The sequence below is a fragment of the Marmota monax genome, unplaced genomic scaffold (genome assembly GCF_021218885.2).
Source record: "Marmota monax isolate L192 unplaced genomic scaffold, Marmota_monax_Labrador192_F-V1.1 WCK01_AAM20220418_F8-fsc00054, whole genome shotgun sequence".
In the NCBI taxonomy this organism is placed as follows: Eukaryota; Metazoa; Chordata; class Mammalia; order Rodentia; family Sciuridae; genus Marmota; species Marmota monax.
Genome location: NW_026692145.1, coordinates 2403750 through 2426428, shown reverse-complemented (window position 1 = coordinate 2426428; position 22679 = coordinate 2403750). Strand labels below are relative to the sequence as shown.

The 22679-nt window shown below is 41.0% G+C and overlaps 1 protein-coding gene across 4 annotated transcripts in view; it reads right to left on the bottom strand.

Moving 5' to 3' along the window:
* Nucleotides 1-1190: 1190 nt before the first annotated feature.
* Hs6st2 (heparan sulfate 6-O-sulfotransferase 2) overlaps nucleotides 1191-22679 on the bottom strand; it is a 299446-nt gene continuing 277957 nt past the window's right edge. For all 4 annotated transcript variants that reach the window (XM_058571213.1, XM_046467828.2, XM_046467836.2 and 1 more), the window contains one exon: nucleotides 1191-4247. In XM_058571213.1, the coding sequence (XP_058427196.1) occupies nucleotides 3356-4247 (892 nt within the window). In that variant the 3' untranslated portion in view covers nucleotides 1191-3355. The remainder of the gene's footprint in view (nucleotides 4248-22679) is intronic.

Here is a 22679-nt window from a genome sequence, read left to right as displayed (position 1 = left end):
AAAAGAGGGTCTTAAAGATAATGCCAGAAAATGCTGGGTTGTACATCACCACCAGAAGTTATTCTGTGGTTCTCTTCTGTCTCAGCCATGTTGAGACTCCAACTGTCCGAAGTCCATTGCGTGGTGCTTTTATTATTTCCTTACACACCCCACCCCCATGGATGGAAACCATTACGTTTTTAGACCCCCCTTACCACCCCATAGGCCTACTCTTACTTGACTGTAACTCCCAGTGAGAATCCCAAGTCTTTGGGAATTGAGCCAATTAGTGACTTCATTAGAGCTCTTCTAGAGGCTACCACAAATAGCCCATTTTCTTTTTGTCAACCCTAATCTGGTGGCCTTAAGCCAAATGTAGGTCTCCTATGTGTTCTGCACTTCATGGAGAATGCCCAGCTCTCCAAGGGTACCAACTGTCCTCAAGGGAAAAAGACACCAACCTTTACTTCCTAAATATTTCAAGATCTTGGCCTCTGCATTCCTTCCAAAGGGCCATGGAACCTTCATACATTCAAGAACTTTGGCTGCCCAATTTTATTTATTTATTTTGTGGTGCTGGGAATTGAACCCAGGGCCTCACACCCCTCCAGTCCTGCCCACCCAATTATTGCTCAATAAACATTTGATGGGATAAACCTCATAAGCATAGTTTATATACTTACCTCTTTCCAAATTTGCAGTTTTCTTCCCCCCTTGGTACTGACATATAAAATCTCTTTGAAAAGGAACAAGCACAAATCATCCCCACCCATGGTCCTAAACACAAGAGATTGTTTGGAAAAAAATTATTATTCAAGACTTCAAAAAGCCAACTGCTAATGCTTACCTCTACCCTGTGGATAGGGGGGGAGAGATAGGAAATTAAGAATGGTATTTTTCCTTTCTGCATGTTCTTAGATAGTAAAGTATGTACTTTAATAACTTTCAAATTAAAACATGCATATTTTATTTGTATAGCGAAACTTGTCTTTTAAGGACAATTTTGTTTTAATGAAAACATGAGCTTCCAGATAGAAGCACCCCAGATTAAGGCCATTTTAGTGTGGGGAACTAGAATGGGCCATTTTGTTTCCATACCTATCTGCCAAGAGGAAAAAAGGAAAACTCCTTATGAAAAGAGAATTCTGTTCTTGTCTATGATCTCATAGTGTCTAGTGGCTGCAAATCTTGAAATGATGAAATTGCTCAGAGCCTGTAATTTAAACTTTATTTCATATCTATTGTTAAATTACACAAATCAGTGAATGGTTTGTAAAGCTACACCATTGAACAGATGTTTACAGTTGAAATCATGGGATTTACATGATGATGACAAAAATGTGTATTTATAACATCCCCTATATACAATAATCAGTATAGACAGAGAAAATTTTTGCACTTAATCTCTGCAAAACCATGCACACCACAACAATAATACAAATTGTTTTTTCTGTAACAAGCTTTTCCGTTGGCTTGGGCTTCATCCTCCTTTCCCAAACTACCTGTCAATTTTAAGAGCAAACGTTTTCAATTAAAACTAAACAAAATCAAAATACCAAAATGATCTACAGAGTATTTTAAAAACACAATGCACACAACATAGTTTCACTGTAAAACACTTTTGACTTCAACGTGTGTGTTTTTCTTTAAAATTTTACTTCCAGGTTTTAGGTTTTAGAATTCCCAGGACTGCAACACTGTCAGACAAAACAAAAGCTAGAAATACTGATTCAAGCTTAGAGACAAGAAAATTCATTTTTAAGCTCAAATATTCAGCTTCTTGCTCAGCTTGTGGCCATTATTATAGATGAAACCAGATCATGCACAAGGGCAGATTGTACAAGATGTATCTTATGGTCACACTTCTAAGCATGTCCCTCCTGAAAACATGAGTACCACTTCCAGGCACCTTGTTTGATAACCAGAGGTCAATGTAAGTTCTTGCAAAAGTATAGCCAAACCCATAAAATGGAAACCACCCAGAAACATGATGTGTAGACTCACAGTAGCATGTTACTCTCTTCCACTAGATTGTTCTTGATACTTAACTCTGCTGCAGAATGCCCTCTACTTTGGTCTTTCATAAATGAAAACCTGGTAGAAAGGTTAACCCAAAGAATCAAGCAGCAGCTTTTGGTGTTGAATAACTCTGGCTATTGTCATGCTTATTCTACCCTTTATTGGCTTTTATAATTGTCTACAAACTTGTCAACACAAAGAAGAACTAATGGGCCAGAAATAGCCAGCCAAACTGGAAACATTATACAATAAAGATGTACAAAAAGTAAATAACAATTCACATTCAGGTTCAATTCTATCTGATCAAGAATAACTTCAGCAATATTTTTAGACACATTGTCCTGTTCAAGAGTTTCTTGATTAAGGACCTCACTACACAAACATTGATAAGACAATTCTATAGAAAGAAAGTCCTGACTTTAATCCAGGATTATATACCACAATTAATTCAGCAACACACCATTTAGATGATGGAGAAAGATTCTATACATGGGTTTGTTTGGAATGAGCACAACTCGGAAAAGCCTTAAAGTGAATGAGAAGCAGCGCCAAAAAGATTCCAGAATTGTTGAAATTACAGTGCCCTGAAAGCATCTGGACATTAGATTTTTACACTGGTCTTCCATTTGGAAAAAATATGTTTTTTCCTTAATATGAGATACACCCTGTTTAAAACCTTTAAATAGTAGAAGGTAGAAAAGTTTAAAATTTTAAACATCTCTTAAATTACAAGATATGAGTCCTGTTCTATTTGAAAAGCCAATATTTTTACATAAAACCACCCAGGTTTGGGAGAGGAATTTTCAAATTTTCTACACTTTGGTAAAATTTATCATCAGTTGCTGTTTTATTTAAATAGGTTCCTTGTTAAAATCAGAAGGAAATGAAAGGTTTTGTGTTTCTTTTAGTCATTTGATATTTATAGTTACGCTCACCACTGGAAAAAGGGTTTGTTTCCAAAACTGGGTTTTAACAGTGTATCAGGAATCACTTAAATTCCATTTCTCAGTTGTATGTTAAATGGTCACATTTTGTGTATTCATTTTGCCTCCATAAGTAATTTAAGAACTTCTTAAAACAGCTACACAGCAATTTCTGGTGAGTCTCTTTTGGCTTTTGGATTTCATAAAAAGTCCAACCAAAAGAAAAAAAAGACAATTTAATTACATATTGAGATCTGTTTTACCCACACACAGCATAACATTTAATTGAAAGGCAACTGTAAAGGCAACATCTAAACCTTTTTTAACTTCCAAACTTAAGGAATCAGGATGTGTTTGGACATTTTCATCTTTTAGGATATGCCATCTTTTTGGTGGCGCTTTGGGAGAAGTGTGCACAAGCCTTTCAGAGCCATTTAACGCCATTTCTCTACACTGCCTATGTAGTCATGGGTGCCATTGCTGGTGTTGCTTTCGGGCTGCTCCTGGCCTGGGTTCTGTTTGGGTCTTGCCCGGTTCTCCTTCTGGCTCGAATTCTGACTCAAACTCTGAGTCAGATTCTGAATCAGATTCGGAGGCAGATTCGGATTTGCATTTGGATTTGGATTCTGACTCTGATTCTGACTCGGGTTCTGGCTCTGGCCCTGGCCCTGACTCTGGCTCTGGAAATGAGTCTGAAGGAACCTTCCCTTCAGAAATTTCCGTTGCTCCTGACGCTTCCGCCTGGCCTCCTGATGCTCTTTCTGCCTCATAAACTGATACCTCTGCAAAAAGAGATCTTTTGCATAGCTGTACAGCTCCATATCCAGAAAATTCAGTCCCTCAATACGCTTTTGGATTTCCTCATTGATCTCTACGCTAGAGGCCCTAGTGGTATTATATTGGGTAAACGGCGAAATAAAGTTCATGTTGAAGGTCTTCTCAAACAGATACTGGGTCTTCCGCTGAAACTCAGTGAGGCCAAAGAACGCCATGTGCTTCAGATTGGATTTGGCGCTTTCCAGAAGGACCTTGTTTCTTTGCTTTTCAGGCATGACAGAGAGGTTGTAGCAGCCTACTAGGGTCAGGTCAGAGAGCATGCGCACCTGACGGTTGTTGGCCAGATTGTAGGGGCAGTCCATGAACTCTTTGAGGGGGCAGCCAGACCAGTCATCACCAGTGTAGCAGCTGGGCAGCTCTTCCGAGGTTGGGGGCCTTCCATCACAGACATGCAGGGATGCTTTCCAAGTGGCCCCTCTCTGGACATGCCTCCACTCGCTCAAGTACCGGGATACTGGATCTCGGAGGATGGTGATATAGTGGAAGTTCCTATAGACAAAGCACAAAGATCAAATGTCAGAGATGTTGGTGACTGAAGTGGAGTTGGGGAGGTGCATGGCTTAAGTGGTGTTCACTGGCCAGCAAAGAAAGCAAATTGTGAATGAAAGGGAGCTGGTGGCATGTATCCCGTTGAACTGTACTATAGTCCCCTAAATCCCACTAGCTTGTCCAAAGAGGTATACAAAGGTTAGACTCAAGACATGGGCCTTGTCATTCTTCACTCCATTTTTCTCCTCTCCTGTTTTTCCTCTCTCCAACCAATGACAAAATCCTCCCACCGATGCCATCAGTTCAGTATGCAACCATGTTATTTCATACTCTGCATCCCTCAACCCACATTAAACCCACACTAACTGATTATAAAATGGAGACTCAATTGAAGCAAATGATTTGATGAAGTGAAATGGAGTTGATAAGTGAGCTCAAATGCTAATCTTTCTTATTAAATATGCATAAGCATTTTTCCAATATCCAGTCTAATCTGGAAATCTTATTAAAAAACCAAAATCACATTGAAAGAGTCTTTGATATGATACTCTTGATTCTGGTTGTTTGTCATAACATCATGGCTCATACGTTATGGAAATGGAATGTAGATATAGGCAGAACAACCCAGGGCCTCCAGAAATAAACACTGTGGTTAGTCACTGACTGAAATAGACATGGTAGTTGCCCACAGCATATATGCGAGTCACTACCTTGCTTTTAACCTTTGCTCACATGAGAATATTTCCAGGAGAGGAAAGTTAACTCTATCATCTCGACAATGTTCTTTTTCTTTACCCACTGAAAGGACACATGAATGTCAGCAAACATGGAGGCTTTGCTGCGTGGTTATCTTTCCTTTCATGCTGCAGATGGATAAAATTCTTTGCTCAAATACCAGACTGGCAAAAATTCAAACCACACACCAGACTCACACCCATGCAGAGTGGGTATGGGCATATGTACCACACTCCAGAAATGTCAAGGTCTATGATCCTGTAATTGAGCTTTTTATGACAAATTAATTTCCATTTGGGTCCAATGGATGAATGATGAGATCACAGAACAGCATACTGTGGAAGCAAAACAATAAACACTGCATATTGGCATTGAGTTTCTTAAAGGAAGTCTGGGGAATGGCTAGCAACTTCTCTGAAGTTTATCCATTCCTATCTGAAAGCATGATGGTGAGGAGCCAGAGAGAACCTTCTTGGTCACCTGGCTGAGTGAATGCCTTCCGAGGAAATGTTCCTCCTGGATGCTGGCTTCCAGCACCTCAGGCCTCCTGGGACCTATACTCCATGCCTCTAAACTATACATGGTGTTTCCTCTGCCTGGCATGAGCTTTCATCCTTTATTAGAAAATTCTACCCATCCTTCAAGTCCAAGTTCAAGTACCACATCTCCTTTGAGAAAATGTATCCTGCCCCTCACTACTACCATTACTTTTTTTTCCTCTGTAGAGCCATAGCACTTCCATATATTCCAAGTGCCTTGCAAAAATCACAGGATGGTATTTTTAAAAAATAACTTCATATGTTTTTCTGGAATAAACATGGGGCACAGAAGCATCCTGGAGTGAGGACTAAGAGTATTTTCATTTTTCTCTGAACTTTTCCTAGGACTTGATCTTTCTGGTGCCACTCAAATTCATCTCTGTAAAGACCTACTGCTAAAGAGTAGCAGCTTTTATCCCCTAGTGGCCTTGACCAGTGAAGATGATTACTATACCCACAGATCCCTCCTTGCACTCCTTATTTTCACATTCACTCACTCAGTCATTCACTCGCTTGCTTGCTCATTCATTCAGACACCTTTATCAAGCCTTTGTGTTAGGCCTGAGGCAATAGTGTAGTGGCAATTAGTCTCATTCTTGGGAAAAATAAATAAATTTAGTCCAGTGACACATTTGGATTAATCTTTTAACCAGCTTTTCCAGACATGCATTGTAATAGAGGCTGCTCCCATAATGGAGTCACCTTCATGCTTAGTTGATAGTCCTCCTGCCCTAACTTGTTTTACTGGCTTAAGCCTACAGTGACATCTTCTGGTAAATCTGAGAGTGCACCACAGCTCAAATCTGATGATCTCCTTCCTAAAAGCCAGTTCTTGCCCTTTAGACCACAGAGAGCCCAACTGCCGTTGTCAGAATCAATGTTTTATATGCATTACACCCACATGGAGAGAGAGGAGACATCACAGAGGGACAGAGACAGATATTCACAGAGTCTCTCATGTTATGCATGTGTGGCTCCAGTACACCTTTGTCCTGAAGGTTGCCTAGTGCCCACCTGAGACAAGGACTGCTCCAATGTGGGCAGTCTCAATCTCTACACCTTAGGGATAATCACTGCAGCAAAGAAAGTAGATCAGGGCCTACACACACACACACACACACACACACACACACACACTCATGCATAAAATGCCCTGGTGATGAAAGCTACCTAGAATTAGGTGACAATAACTCTGGAGATTCCATGAATGTAAAGGGCCCTAGCAGCCCCCATCTTCCAGGGAACACAGAGGTGCAAACCAGCTTGTTGTGTGGGAGAGAAGTGCATTAAAAAGTCTCCTGTAGAGTTGAGAGGTAGAGGAATTGAAGAGGAGAGGTGGTCACGGGGCCTGCTTCAGTTGTCATATTGAGGAATTCATATGCATGTATCAAAGTATCACACTCCACCCCATGAATGTGTACAATTATTATGTGCTAATTAAAAATAAATTTAAAAGGAATTAAGACTTAATTCTGCAGGCAATATGGAGGCCTTTGAAGGATTTTAGGCAGGGGAGTGACATGAAGACTATGCTTTGGAAAGGTCATTATGTATGGTGCAGAGATGGAATTAAGGGCACTAATTAAGAAGCTACTAGAGGAGCTGGGGTTGTGGCTCAGTGGTAGAGTGTTTGCTTAGCACGTGTGAGGCTCTGGGTTAAATCCTTAGAACCACATAAAAATAAATAAATAAAAGTATTGTATCCAACTACAAGTAAAAAATAAATATTTTAGAAAAGAAGCTACTAGCGAATACAAGGTAGAAAGAGGATGTGGGGCTGACTAGAGAAATATTTAGGAGCTAAGATTTGAATGGAAGAGAGAATGAGGGTGGGGGAGTTAAACATGCTCCCCAGGTCTCTGGAGAAAAGTCTGAGGTGCCTGTAGGACCTCCAAGGAGAGAGTCGAAGGGATACACAGAGAGCAGCAATCTGGGCTTAAGATAGAGATATGGAGTGGTAACAAAAAGTGGTAGTTCCAGACCCCTAGGTCTTACTTAGGGATCTGTTTTTAACTCTACTTGTGTGGCTTCAGATATCTGAAAACAGCATTTATGTAGCCTGAGGCTTCTCTTCTTGATGCTAAATATGGTTTTCAAGTATTCTTTATACTGCTTTAAGGTCTCTCACTACCCTGCTGTTTGTCTCTGAATACATTCCATTTTGTTGGAACGTGGTCCTCCAGGCATGATCTGACAAGGAACAAGAAGGGCCAGTCCATCACCTCTCTCACCTCACTGTTCTCTTCAGGTGGCCTCAGATCACATGGATCCTTTTGGCAGTCATGACACACAGAGTAAACTAAAACGTCTCACTCTTTCACATACATACCATTTTTGAAACCCAATCTACACTGTCCTGAATTGATGCAGGTTATTTGCGGCCCTGCTTAATGTCTTCTTGTTAGAGTAAGTCTAAGCCTGTCAAAATGCATCTGGTTTCTGATTATATCCCCAAATATCTTCACCATATTTTCTTGTTCTAGTTGGCAATGCCTGTAGGAGCCAGGCAATGATCAAAACAGAACAAGACACAGACCAGAGCAGATCTCTGGTAGTTGTTAGAAATCTCCCTTCAGGTTGACATAAACCCGAAGGGTGCTACAGAATAGACTGATTTAATTTTAAAGGAGTAAGGCAGGCTCAGCTCCAGGAAAATCATACACAGCCTGTTTCAGTTGGCAATAATTGGACAGGATTATCTTGTGACCAGATATATCAATTACAATGACTGGGTGTCACATTTGGAAATTGGAGTCATGGCTTTCCATCAGTTACCTGGGTTTATTTAGTGATTGGTTGTTCAGTGCATCTGTATGCCCATGGAACCTCTACTGAACAACACAGTGAAAGATTTGCCAACTTCTATTGCAGGGCAGTTTCTCTAGGTGGCTTTGGACTGGCCCAGTTTTTCCCTCCTCCTTACTCATAGCACTTAAGAATAATATCAGACTGTGTTAAAAATGCACTGTTCTGATATGGGGAAGAACTGCCTTGGCCTTGTTTCTCTCATTCCTAGGGAATATAACATCTGGAGTCAGGGATGAACTGTCCAAGACAACCTTTAAAATGTCCTTTGAAGCTCTGCCTAGTGAGACACAGTGACCCTTAGGTATAAAGCCTAGGGCTATGTTTCAGGTCCCTCAGCTATGAAGCATGTAGAGCACGCACAGTTGAGACTCCCTCTGCCTCAAGCAGCTTTCTTTCTTTTTCTTGTTCTTTTTTTCCTTTTTTTTTCTTTTGATACCGGGAATTAAACCCAGGGGCATTTAATCACTGAGCCACATCCTAAGCTCAACTTATTTATTATTTTAAAACAGGGTCTCACTAGGTTGCTTCGGGCCTTGCTAAGCTGCTGAGGTTGGCTTTGACCTTGTGATCTTCCTGCCTCAGCCTCCCTGGCTGCTGGGATTACAGGCTTGTACCACCATTCTCAGCCTCAAGCATATTTCCTGAACCATGGGGACCTGGCTCACAATGGATCCTAGGCTGCTTTTGTTCCTTGCTGTCTATCTGTAACTAATAAATTCAATTTATGTCATTTGTCATATACGAGTGTGTTCTGACTCAGTGGGCTCACACAAGTTGGTAACCAGTGCACAGTAAACCTGCTTTGTAAAATTTACAAATTTAGACCAAGTTATTCTTGTCACTGCTAAGCAAGTGACAATTGCAACAAATGAAAGAGATATCCATACAAGAATCCTAGGGGCCATCTTTGACTCCTTTCTTCCACCTACTAACATCTAAACATTCCCCAAGTCCTGCTAATTCTAGATGATTTTTTTGTTGTTTATTTGTTTGGTACTGGGGATTGAACCCAGGGACGCTTAACCACTGAGCCACATTCCCAGCCCTACTTATTTTTTTTAATTTAAAGACAGGGTCTCACTAAGTTTCTTAGGGCCTCACTAAGTTGCTGAAGCTGGCCATGAACTTCTGATCCTCCTACCTCAGCCTCCCAAGCCGCTGGAATTACAGGCATGAGCCACTGCGCCTAGCATGATTCTAGATCATAATAGCTCAACTCTGCTCTTGTCCCCACTGCTCATCACTTTTCTACTGGATCACTGCAACAGTATCCTAGCCCACTTCTGGGTCTCCAGTCCCAAGTCACTTCTACAGCCCTATGTGATAGATATCTAATCTGTCCTTCCCTGGTTAAACTCCTCCAAGTGTTAGACACAGCCTTGTGGGACTCAGAAACCACCTTTCTTTCCATCTAGCCTCAACTCTAGCGAATCCCCTGTACCCAAGTCTTTCTCAACTGTGAAGAATCTTGCATCTGCACCAGGGTTCCAATTCAGGGACATTTTGCAATGCATGGAGATATTCTGGTTGGTACAACTGGGGAGAAAATGTTGCTGATGGCATCTAATGGGTTGTTGAGTCTAGAAATTCTTCTAAACATTCTATAATGCATAGACTCCCACAAGAAAGAATCATTCAGTCCCACTTATCAACAGTGCCAAGGTTGAAGAATTCTGTTCTATGCTCTATGCTCCAGGAATGTACAATACTATAATACTCTTGCAGGGTATGGTAGCACCCACCTATAATCCCAACAATTCAGGAGGCTGAAGCAGGGGGATCATAAGTTTGAGGTCAGCCTTTACAACTTAGTGAGACCATTTCAGAATAAAAAATAAAAAGGACTGGGGGTGTAGCTCAGTGGTAGAGCATTCCTGGGTTTAATCCTTAGTGTTGCAAAATAATATTTTCAATTTTCTGAGTTTCCCCCAAACAGTACCCTACAGGCTCCCCTGCGTTTGTATATATAGTACCCATTCTTTTGAGAGGCTTCAATTTGTCCTTCAGAGATCACCTACAAACTACTTCAAAACTTCACTCAATGTTTGTCTCTTTCATAGAACCTTCCTCTACTTTCCTGGGCAAAATCAGTTCTGCCTTCTCTGCCCCAACTTTGCTGATGTTCTCCTATTGAAAGATTTATCAGAATATGTTCTGATTATCTAAGGAATTTTCTGCCTCCCCCACTAGACAATGAGAGCTCCGTGAGGGCACAGAACATGTATCATTTATCAATATAAGCTCCTCTGAATGTGGTATGATGTTTGACATGAAGAAAGTGATTAATAAAAGATTATTAAATGAATGCAGGAGAAGCAGCAGAGCTCAGGATAGGCTAATAAGAAAATGTGTATATTATTCTTTGATAAGGAAAAACCACTAGATGTCACTATTAAATAACAGATAGACCATTTTATACCTGCGCTGGAACATTTTAAGGAAAGCTAGTAATATTGAGCTGTTGTACCTGACTTTTTGTAGAGTAGACTGGTTGAAAAGAAGACTGGACAGTTTAAGGATCTTAAAAATAAGTGAATGGATAAAAACAAGAACCATTTTTTCATCCTTATTTTAACAGGTTATTCTAAAAGAAATGCCTGATTTCTAAGTTACAGAATCTCAGACTTGCCAGAGCAAGAAGACATCTTTGAGACAACAAATCAGCTAGGTCAAGTCCTGCGCTTTAAAGGTGAGCAAATGACCACCCTGAGAGAGGCAAGGACTTACCCACAAGTCAGATTGCCAGTAGCCTTTGAGAATCAATGTAACTTTAGGGAATAGTTGTAGGATGAGGGTGGATATTTTTAGCAGACCCCCATTAATTGACAACGGCACACTCAACCAGGTTTGAAAGAACTCACTAGCTCTCACAAAGGGGAAAGATATGACTGCTGAGAGAAGGGACACCAACTGCACAGCCAGGAGCCGGGGACACTTTGTATCTGGCGCTTTCACATTCATTCCCCCAAATCCTGTGAATCATATATTATTTCCATTATGAGGATGAACAAACTGACAAAAAGAAATAATCTGATCCAGTGTCATGACTTAATTTAAAATAGAGGTGTTCAAACTTGAATCCAGTTCTCTCTGACTCCAGAAACTCTATTCTTCCCATCTGAACTCTGGGACACAACCTTGGGACTTCAGTTTAGACAAACTAAAGGAGTGGTTCTCAAAGTGGCCCCAGAGCCAGCAACATAAGCATCATTTAGGAACTTGTTAGAAATGCACATCGGTGCATCCACTTACTGAACTAGAAACTCAGGATTCAGATCTTGGCAACTTGTGTTTTAATAATTCCTCCTAGAAATTCTGATGTGTATGGAGCTGGGGTTGTGGCTCAGCAGTAGAACACTCATCTAGCACACAAGAGGCCCTGGGTTTGATCCTCAGCACCACATAAGAATAAATAAATTAAATAAAGATATTGTGTCCAACTACAACTAAAAAATAAACATTAAAAACGAAAGAAATTCTGATGTGTGCACATGCATACACACATTCAAGTTAGAACTACTGTCTTAAGCATGTGACTTCAGAGATCAGAAGTCTCTCTGAGATCATAGCAAAAGTGGGGACCAAGAGTAAGTCACAGCTCCTCCTTGTATTCCTTAGAGAAAACCTGGGAATGACCATTTCTGTTCAGGGAAAAGTCCAAGGAACTTCGCCTGGGCAAAACATTCTGAAGATCATGCAGTAAATATTTCCTTTCCTTTAAGACCACTGGTTCACGAAGGGCCATGATAAGGTTTTCCCTGCACTACCCAAAGGAGAAATAAATATCAATGTCATTTTTTTAATGGAAGAAGGCCAGCAAACTCATAGCAGTTAAGGTCATAGGAGTGATCAATAAAAAGTTAATTTAAGAAAGGAAACAAATTCCTAACCCAAATCAATAGGAGTGAACATTTTATTATACCTGTAGCACTGTTTGGATTTTTTTGAAAGTTCAGCCTTTTCACACCTCGTTCTTGTAGTAATGCTGGGTGGTAGAAAAATAAGATTTGTGGTTGGTGGTCCTAAGTACACTCTGCAGCCAGTGGGGGTTGTGTATGACATTGAGTCTTTAATGCTGAAGGTCTGGTCTCCATCCTAAGCTAATAATGTCTAAAACAACTGCACAGATCTTCCCATGGCATGTAAATAACTCAGGCAAAACAAGGAGGATGACTTTCAGATCAAATGACATTAATATGTGAGTACAGACTAAATAAAACTATAGTAAATTGAATCAAAGACAAACATGCCTCCGATGGGACCGGATCCCTCCAGCCCTGGAATTGCTCTTTTAACTGCTTTTCCTGTGTGGCTTATATACTGGCAGTCCCCAAAGAGGAGTTCCATAAATGCTGTGATCAGCAGTGGCAAAAGCCTCACAAAAGCTGTATGGGGCTTTGCAAAGGGACTACTTTGAAGTGGATGGATGCTCATTTGGATGTGTTGCTTTGGGTCCAACTGACACAACAGTCTTGTGGCTTAACAGTCATGTTTTATCTAGTAAGAAGAGTAAACTGTCCCATATACAGCAGTGTGCAACACAAACAGTGACAGCCTTGATTTCATTTGATTGTTTTCCCAGCACAGGAAAGACCTAAATGACCTGGATATTAAACCTCTCCATTTCCCCTTTAAGGTAATGCTGTGGGCTCCTGACTCAGCCAGGCTCCCTGGGCAACCCATGACAGGTGGGAAGCAGGACCAATCCCTAGGAGCTAAGTGGTCTATAGGACAACCAAGACTCTCACTGGTTCATTCAAGGGATTAATTCATCTCCTTAGCAGAGCATAACCATCCCAGCAGAACATCTACTGAACACAAAACCAACTCAAAGAGGCGATGGTCTTGCACCCAAACAAGCTATAGTCATGTGCTGCAAGGCAACATTTCTGTCCAAAAAGGACATATATATGATGGCAGTGTCATATAACATAGCCTAGTGTGTGGTATGCTATATCATAACAATAAAACTACTCAATGGCATGTGTCTCAAGACTTTTCCATCCTTAAGTGACATATGACTACTCCATTCTCCTTATAGAAGTTTTCTGCTATTCTTCCTACCTTACTCTAAGAAACAGTTCTGTGTATATAAAATAACATCTTAATGAATTGATTTTTCCCATCTGATTAACCAAAAGATAACCTATCTGTGTGTGTTCTGCACCAATGGGCTTTCCTTAAAGACAGGAATGTTTTTCTCTGCCATTTTCCTTTGCTTTTTTTTATAAAGAAGGAAAATATTTGTTTTCATGAAAAAGAAAGACAACTTCTAATGTCTTTAATTTCAAAATCAAGATGGAATTCTTCACATAATCAGTCATGGCAATATCTACTTCTTTTTAAAGGAAATCCCTTTCTTCTTTCCTAAAGCCCAGGAGGTTCCAGAGAACATAAATCTAAGGGCTTTTACAAATAGTGCATAAGCTGTTTTTTAGTAAGATGTGAAACTCCAGGCTTTATGACCCGTGGTCACCAGCCTTTACCCAGAATCCAGTCAATTACTTGGCATCATGAAAAGGTGTGGCACTTAAACTGCCTGCCCCAAATTTTTAGCATTCTAAAATTATTTTGCGAGTCTCAGCTCATTAATACTCAAGGTGTTTTGGAGAAGACCTTTTAGAGGAAAAAGCCCTTCAGTATATAGATAAGGTAGACTGGGTCCCACAGAGGGATATATTTTACCCTCAGTCACATGAAGACTAGTTTTGTCACTGATTAACCATTTCAAGCTTCCTGACTTCCCTTTTAGGATCTGTTCCTTCCCTGCATGGTACTTCTCAGTATACAGAGGGTTTCTAGTGACATCCTCTATCAAACTGCCATCCCCTGAGGGCTGACATTTGAAGCAGCCAGAGATATAGCTGTTTCCTTTCCTTCTTCCAATCCTGAAACAAGAGTAGGCAGAAGTGAGTAATGGTTAAGTTCCAAGCCCTAGGAACAGAAGGAAGTGAGGGAAACTGCTAAGTACCCCCACTGTGACTTCAATAGTTAATGTTTTGCTCTTTAGGTGATCTTTCCTAGTATCTCTTGATTTGGGAATCCATTGCTTCTGTCTTGTGTTTTAATTACCATGTATATTCCAGGTCTCAACTAGGAAGCAATACAATTGGTACCTTCATGACATTCAATTCAGGAACGGGAACATGCAAAAAAAGGACATAGTGTCCTTTTAGCTTGGTCTTGGTTTATAAGAAAATGTTTAATTGAGCCATGAGCAATGTATCAACTCTGGACAACCTAGATGTTGCAATAATTGGAACTGTAGAAATGAATGACAGTAGAGGGGGTAGAGAGAGAAGAGGGGAGGGGAGGGGAGGGGAGGGGGGATAGTAGAGGATAGGAAAGGCAGCAGAACACAACAGACACGAGTATGGCAATATGTAAATCAATGGATGTGTAACTGATGTGATTCTGCAATCTGTATATGGGGTAAAAATGGGAGCTCATAACCCACTTGAATCAAAGTGTGAAATATGATATATCAAGAACTATGTAATGTTTTGAACAACCAACAACAAAAAATTAAAAAATAATAATAATTGGAACTGTAGGCAGGGTGAGGAAGATTTTATATATATCTGCTTTCAAAGAACTTCGAATTTAGTTGGAGAGATTAGACTACAATACAGTGCAGGTAAGAGGTAATCATAGGATATAGCTAAGTGCTAATTGCATCATCCAGAGAGTAAGTGCAAAAGTATGTCAGGGAGGAGACAGTACTGTGTGCTATGGTCATCATGGAAGACTTCCTGGAGGAGGAGGAGGAATATGGCAGGGCCCTAAAGGATAGAAAGGAAATGATTATGTGTGTACACACTCATGAAGGCAGGGGTGTCTGTGGTGGCAGGGGGGAGGCACTCTGATATTAGCAACCAGCACAACAGAGAGGACAGTAATGTGTTAGGATGTCAGGCCCTCTGCTGGGTGCTTTTCCACACAAACTGTAGAACAGTTGCAAATGCCTTCATTTTAGGCATAATATATCAAATGAAGAGGGTGCATGTTCTAGAGTTTCAGTGTCCAATAAGGTAGTCACAAGCCATATGTGGCTACTGAGCTCTTGAAATGTGGCTAGTTTAAATAGAAACATACTTTAAGTGTTTGCAAGCATACTAAGATTTACAAGCCTTGAAGACAAACTACCTCAGTTAATTATTTATACTGATTATATGTTGAAATGATAGTGTTTTGAAAAGGTCAAGTAACATTATTCAGATTAATTTCATCTGTACTTTCCTATCTTGTAATGTGGTTACTAGAAGATTTAAAATTACACATGTGACTGCATTGTATTTCTATTGAACAATACTGTTTGACAGCCAGAATTCCTGGGTTTGAATTCCAGCTCTGTTCCTAGCTGAACTATCCTGTCCAAATTTAGAGAGTGGGAAAAGTCATAGAATCTTTACAAAGATGAAATGAGGTACTATATATAAGGTTCTGAGAAATATGCTTGGGACATACCATTCAACACATTAATTACTATTGTTATTGCTGTTGCTATTGTAATTATACAGTTAAGGTTATTGAGGAGAAATGTGTTATTCAACCTTCCTATGATCACAGAGCTAGTTAGTGACTGGCAAGTCTGTCTAACAACTGAGCCCAAACTCTTGCCAACTACCCTAGTGAATGCCCTATTTGGTCTTTGTAGCCACACTGCCAGATGCACCTGGGTCTCTGGCTTCTTTGCTCTCACCCACTGCTTATTCATCCACACTTGGGCCTGCAAACAGCCTTGGGAGCCATAGGCCAGGAACACGTGTAGCCTGATGGGAGTAGGAAATTTGAAGGTAGGGGCAAGTGGATATACCAGAATGTGAAATGAGGGGGCTGATTCTGCAGTTTTTGTGGACCCTTATGGATCCTAAGGGGATGGGATTACAGCACTTCAGGGCTATAGGGCCTAGGGGTAGGGGTGCAGCTGACAGCCAATTTAGCCCAAACTTCCCATTCCACAGATGTGGAAACCAGATAGCTTATTCTCCTGCCATATCCAAGTTGTGAGAAATGCAGACTCATGGAATTATTTCTTTAGGGACCTCCACAGAGACAAGGAATCAAGTAACAGTCCTTTTTACCTGGTAGGCAGTCAATAAATATTATTTGAGGCAATTTTGAGGTGGCTGTGGCCAGTCTCATTTATTCACCTGGGCCTGCTGTACAGAGACTGAGAGGTGGGCACCTCGAGTGTGCCATAGAGAAAGCGTTAGAAGAAATCTAGTCAAGAAAAATGGCTGCTCTCAGCATTGTGCAATTTTTCAGAACAGCACAGGGGAAAAGTTTCCCCCTAAATGAAGGCTGCCCTTCTTGAGCCTGGGCTGATTTTTAATGAGCTCTAATATTGTTTTAAGGCACTGAGAGATATGAGGTGCAAAGCCTGGCTTTTGTGGGGGAAAGCAGACCTCCTTAACCATTGAAACTGTAAAGAATCGGAGCCATTCAGAATTTCCAGGGCTGGCAGGGTCATGCTTCCTTTCCCTGGGAGAGTTTTCTGTTCAGGTATTCAGGCTGCAAAAGGCATAATTTCTGAATACCATGGTTGTGGCGCATGTGTATGGAAATAAGCAGGACATACAGTCACAGACACAGCCTTGTTTCTTTACAATAATAATATTGGGAGTAAAAATTAACTTCTTAATCTGCCACCAACCGCTCTACCTACAGGATCTGATGTTACCCTGGAGTGAGTATAGGAAGGGGTCACCAAATACATGAAGATCCTGCTTGAGTAGAAATAATTATTTGGAAGGTTATGTTAATGCTGAAAACCTGTTAGACTTCTATAAGTTCTGTGCACCAGAACCTTATTTTTCATGGTGCACATTGAGGACTTTGGACATCTGTGTTTCCTTTTTAAGGAGTCAGTGGGGCAGCATTGGTGAGCCAGGGACAAAATGACCCCACCAGCATCTCCTCTCTGCTCAGAGAATGCTCCTTCAGGTCAAAAATTAACATCACACTGTAATGCCCTGGATCCTAGAGATAAGACATTTTAGTACCTATCCAAAACGTGACAGAATGGGAAAACTTGCTGTAAGTGTATTCAGACAACTAGGCATATTGTGAAATATAAGTCATGATATCATTTTGCTTGGTGAAAGCATAAACAGTACACAATTCTTTTTATATATTTTTTTGTTGTGGATGGACATGACACATTTATTTTATACTTTCGGAGATACTGGACCCTGACTTCCCAACCTAAGGCAAATGCTGGAGGGGAACTCCATCCTTGGACTTTTCCATTAATCACTGACTCCAAAGACAAGTCAAAGGAAAGTCATGTTCACTTACATGATTCATGAACCACCTACACGGCTTTCCCTCCTGACTTGGTCTTTTGCCCTGAGGTTCATTCTCAGAGATCACAGCCAACATCAAAGTGAATTTAAGGCCATAGATAATTACTCTAAATGAATCCCCCTTCCCACAGTGGTTTTACAGAAAGATCTTCCAAAGAAAATTCACTGAATCCACTGACATCAGGGCCTAGAGGAAGGAAGGAAGGGGAAAAATAAAGGAAGGAAGGACTAATAGCAACCTATTCAGCATTGGGTCTAGGACTAGCAGCCAGGTTTTCTAAATCCAAACTCCGTGCTTTTGCACTACTCTTCTGTATAGTAAACACCGAATGGGTATCTGAACAGTCCATATTACTCTTTTTTTAAACTTTTTAAAGTTGTAGATGGACACAGTAACTTTATTTTTATGTGGTGCTGAGGATAGAACCTGGTTCCTCACACATGCTAGGCAAGCGCTCCTTCCACTGAACCACAACCCCAGCCCCCAGCCCATATCTCTGTTTCTTCTTGTCAACCAGGTTGTACATTCCTTAAGAGCCAAAATTCCTTGTGTTGTCCATCTCTTGTCCCATACCTCTTCCTTCCTCTAGCCTTTCCCCACTGTATTCTCTGTCTCTGCTTTGGCTGCTTAAAATCTTAGATTTGGAAAGGAAGGGATTAGGAAAAAAATAGCATTACTGAGGTGTCCTGTGTCATCCCAGAGGGATTTCTATTCTAAAGAGGCATTTCTCAAGGGGCGATGAGCTAGCTACCTTCTTCACTTTTGGTGGAATTTTAGGCAGTTGCAGGGCAAGTGCCACTGGGCAGGGGGCTGTTCTGAAATCCCAGCCCACAGGTAACTAGCTATTGTGTGCCAACCAAAGACTGTTTCAATAGTCATAATCAGGAGGCCTATTCCTTTCTGCTCCAAGAAAGCAAAGGAATTTAAAATGAGGCCATTCGGTGACAGTTGTGATCAAACTTTTTCCGTTTTCAGAGTCATGAATCAGTCATGAACACAGGAAGTTAAAACAAGATTTGATTTCCCTAGGGCTATTTTTGAAGTTATGCTGTTCTCCTACTCCACCTTCTTCCATTTAGCATTCATGAGTTAAGGTGTTACTAGAAATGTGTGCAGGGAGAATACATCAACCTTCACCTTGTACGTGGTGGAAAGGATGTGTTGACAGTTGAAATATGGGCAGGTACATTTTGAAGAGGCCAGTGTTGCTGCATTTCAGTGTACCAGTTCAGGTGCTGAGTGAGTCACCCCTGAGCTTCTTCATCAAAAATATTTATATTTCTCAGTTCACTTGTAAGGATTAAAGAGCTATTATTCCCAAACTATCTGATGGGATTACACCCTCTTTCTCCTTTTCTAAAAAGTTCTCTATGGCAAAGATCTTTTAGCAAAGCACATTTTCTTTCTTTCTCATGAGCTCCTCATGACATGCCTTTAAAATAGACAGGTCCAGCCCATTTTGTCGACATAGAAATTAGCGTACAGAGAGGTGAAAGGTCACATAGCTAGTAAGTGATCAAGTTACAATGTCTTAAACCCATGTCTAGACATCCAGGCTCATTTTGCTACTCCATGGCACTCTGCTTATTTTACTTTAGAATGAAAGGAATTTTGCGTGACACTGTGCAGAGCTTTCTGAAACACCCTAACAGAATATGCAACTAGAGCCAGCCTCACGGGGTGGCATAATTTCAGGGGTGCTGGGAAGCACAACCCCTCCCTTTCACAGTGGCCAGGTATCCATATTATACGTTTATTCCTTTGGTTTAAGGATCTGCCTTCATACTAGAGAGTGATATTGGCCAAATTATATTGTTATCTTATGTGCATGTACAAATATGTAACAACAAATCCCACAGTTATGTACAACTGTAATGCACCAATAAAAATATGGAAAAGAAAAGATCTGCCTTCGATGGGTGTGTGTTAGGCGAGGATATGGAATAGGAAGAGGAGGCTCTTAAGCCGTTTAGACTCAGTAGTCATTTAAATGGGGGATGAACTAAATTACTTCTAAGATACCCCCTTCTGTGGGTCTAATCAGATCCCACACAGAAGCAGGCATGCGGCAGTGTGGAGAAGGGGTGTGCAGGGCATTATAGAGCTGAGCATTGAGTTCTGAGGAAAGAAAAGGAGGCCCAGAACACTGAGGACTCCAAGGATAGACTTGGCTGCCTCAGAATTATTGTGAGGCTGAGGACTCAGCAGGAATCTCTAGTTTAAAAATACACACAAAAGCAGGGACATAAAGGGTAAAAGTCCAAGGCTTTGCTGGGAAAATTAGCAGACTGGTTTGTAATGGAATAATGTTCATGGTTTCTCACTAAATTATTTGTTTGGTCTCATCTTTCATCCTGTCAATGGTGCCCTGCACACAGACCCCCATATGCCGAGCAAACCCAATTCCTCTCCTTGTGCCTCCCAAGGCCACTCCAGCCTTTGCTCCTGCTGTTGCCTCTAGGCACAACATTGAGTGCTCTATTTCTTTGTCCAAACAGTTTGTAGGCAACCCACAATGGAAGAGTTCCAGGAACCCCCTTGGATAACCAAATCCACACATACTCAAGTTCCTTATGTAAAAAGGTATAGTATTCACATAGAAACTATGCACATCCCCCTGAATGCTTTAAATCATCTCTAGATTACTTATAATATCTAATGCAATGCAAATGCTTTGTAAATAGTTGTTATGCTCTGCTGTTTATGGAATAATGACAATAAAATGTCTGTAATGGTCAGTATAGATGTCATGTTTTTCAAATTATTTTCCATCTGTGTTTGGTTGAATCTGCAGATGCAGAACCCATGGATATGGAGGGCTGGCCGTACTATATGCTTCCTTCCTCCTGATGTCTGCAAATGATACAGCCATACCTTCCTCTAAGCCTCTGGGCAGCATTATCTGGACTTCTCTTTGGGGACCCTGTTCATCTGACTTTGTAATTTAGGTCTGAGTCCTCTCTTCCCTCAGAGGCTGTGGGCATTTTAGAGAGGGCAGGCCCACCTGTCTCATTTCTTCTCATGTAACCCACTGGTCCAGAATCTTGTTGCAAAGCCAACCATGGATAACTGTTTCACAGCTCAGAGTCTCTGGAGTCAGAAAGCTCTAGAAGCAGGCCTCAGCTTGTGTTACTTAACCTCGGTAAGGTTTATTTTCCTCCTCTCTAAGCACCCACCTGGCAGTGGTGTGATTTTTCAGTGAGCTAACCCATGTAGGTTGCTTAGCACAGTGCAAGACACCTGGTATATATTCACACTTATTCATTGGTGATAATATTTTGTTCTTAATGAAATGTGCAATAACCCAACAGAACCATTATCCCAGAAGCAAAGGGAATCACATAAGGAGGCCTTTGGGCAAGGGTTTGTCAAATGACCTGACTCACACTATATTTACAGTGACATTCACCCCTCAAAATGCAGGGAAAGACAGGAACTGGTTTCCACTTGAATTCGATATTTCTGTGGCCCACACGCCGAATGCCACAGAAGCCTCCATTCCCTGAACAGCAGTTTGTAGAGATGGAATAGCGGCAGTTTTTCATTTTCCAGAGTCCACTCACCCTTCCAAGAATCTCAATGCCTCATTGATTCATAATACAGTGCATAAAGATTTCATTTTTCCTGCCCACAGTGATACATTATGGAGGCAATCTGTTTTGCCACTGAAAAGTTTGCTTAGTAGAAAAATTTGGAGTTTTGACATTCAGGAAATTACAGTCATCTGTAAAACACGATTGATATGCCAAGGCTAACATTTTCATTGCACTCGTGGAGCCAGAATAACTATGATAAAATATGTGTTACCCCACACACATTTCAGGATCTTTTAAGGAAACATTAGTTAGCTCTGAGAACCTCCTCCCCAGGCTCCAGGACTACAATGGCTCTGCCAGTTAGCTATTCACTATTCACAAGCCAAACCAAGCCTCAGGTTCTATGATCAAGTGATGGGGTCAACACATCTTCTGACTTGGTCCTGGCCTGGAAGACTGGAGCTATTCCTATCCCCCTCTCCTCTACTGCTGCCAGGTTAAAGCCATGAAAACGAAAGAAGACAAATGAGTTTGAGAATTCCACCCCCATCTTGGAATTGCTAACTGGCCACAGAAGGCAGAGGTATAGATTAGATAGAACTAGAAGCTGAAGGCTTACAAAAGTGAAATTAGACTGTTCCATATCTGCCTACAATTTGTTTGTTCTCTATGTTTTTAAACCCAAGCACTTCTTTGTTCTTTTCCAGGTGCAATTTTCAATGTTAAATGACATCAGAAAGCTGGGACTCTAGAACTATCTAGTTGTTCAATATTTGATCTCAGAATGATAAACACAGTCAACTAAGCTGAGGGGTGTGGCTGATCTCCATGACCATATTGAGGGAATTGGCCATTCAGGGTCAGATTTGGCCAGCTATGAGCAGTTTTCACTTGGTCCTCATATACTAGGACCCATGGAAGTACACATGCAAACCATATGGTTCCCAGGCAAAGGATGGGTGCCAGTGCCCTTGACAATGAAAATGTCTTAGAGTAAACTCTTTGCAGTCTTGGGTAAGCTTCTACAGGTACCAAGATATGCATTCTGTACAAAACCTACAAGTAAGTCTGACACATGAGTCAAGCAGTTTTAAAAGGCCCCAAAGAATTCTAAGATGCTCTCATACTCAACTATTGCAAGTGCCTTTTACTATGTGTCAGACATGATTCTGAGTGGTTAACATGAACTAATTCAATTACTACAATCACCCCATGAGGCAGGTGCTAGTATTATCATCCTCATTGTATGGATGAAGAAACTGAGGCCCAGAAAGTCCAAGAAACTTGCCTCAAGTCATGCAGCTAGCTAGTAAGCAGTAGAGCTTGAACTTGAATCTCCCAAAGGGTGGCTGCAGAGTTCATGTTCTTGATCTAAATTGTCTTGCCTAAAGGAATTTTTATAAAAAGCACTCTCTAGTCAGATGTATTATTTGGCTTCTGTCTCAAGTGCTCCTATGCCCACTGTAGGAAGGCTTTCTTGTCCTCCTGAAGGCATTGACAAAACT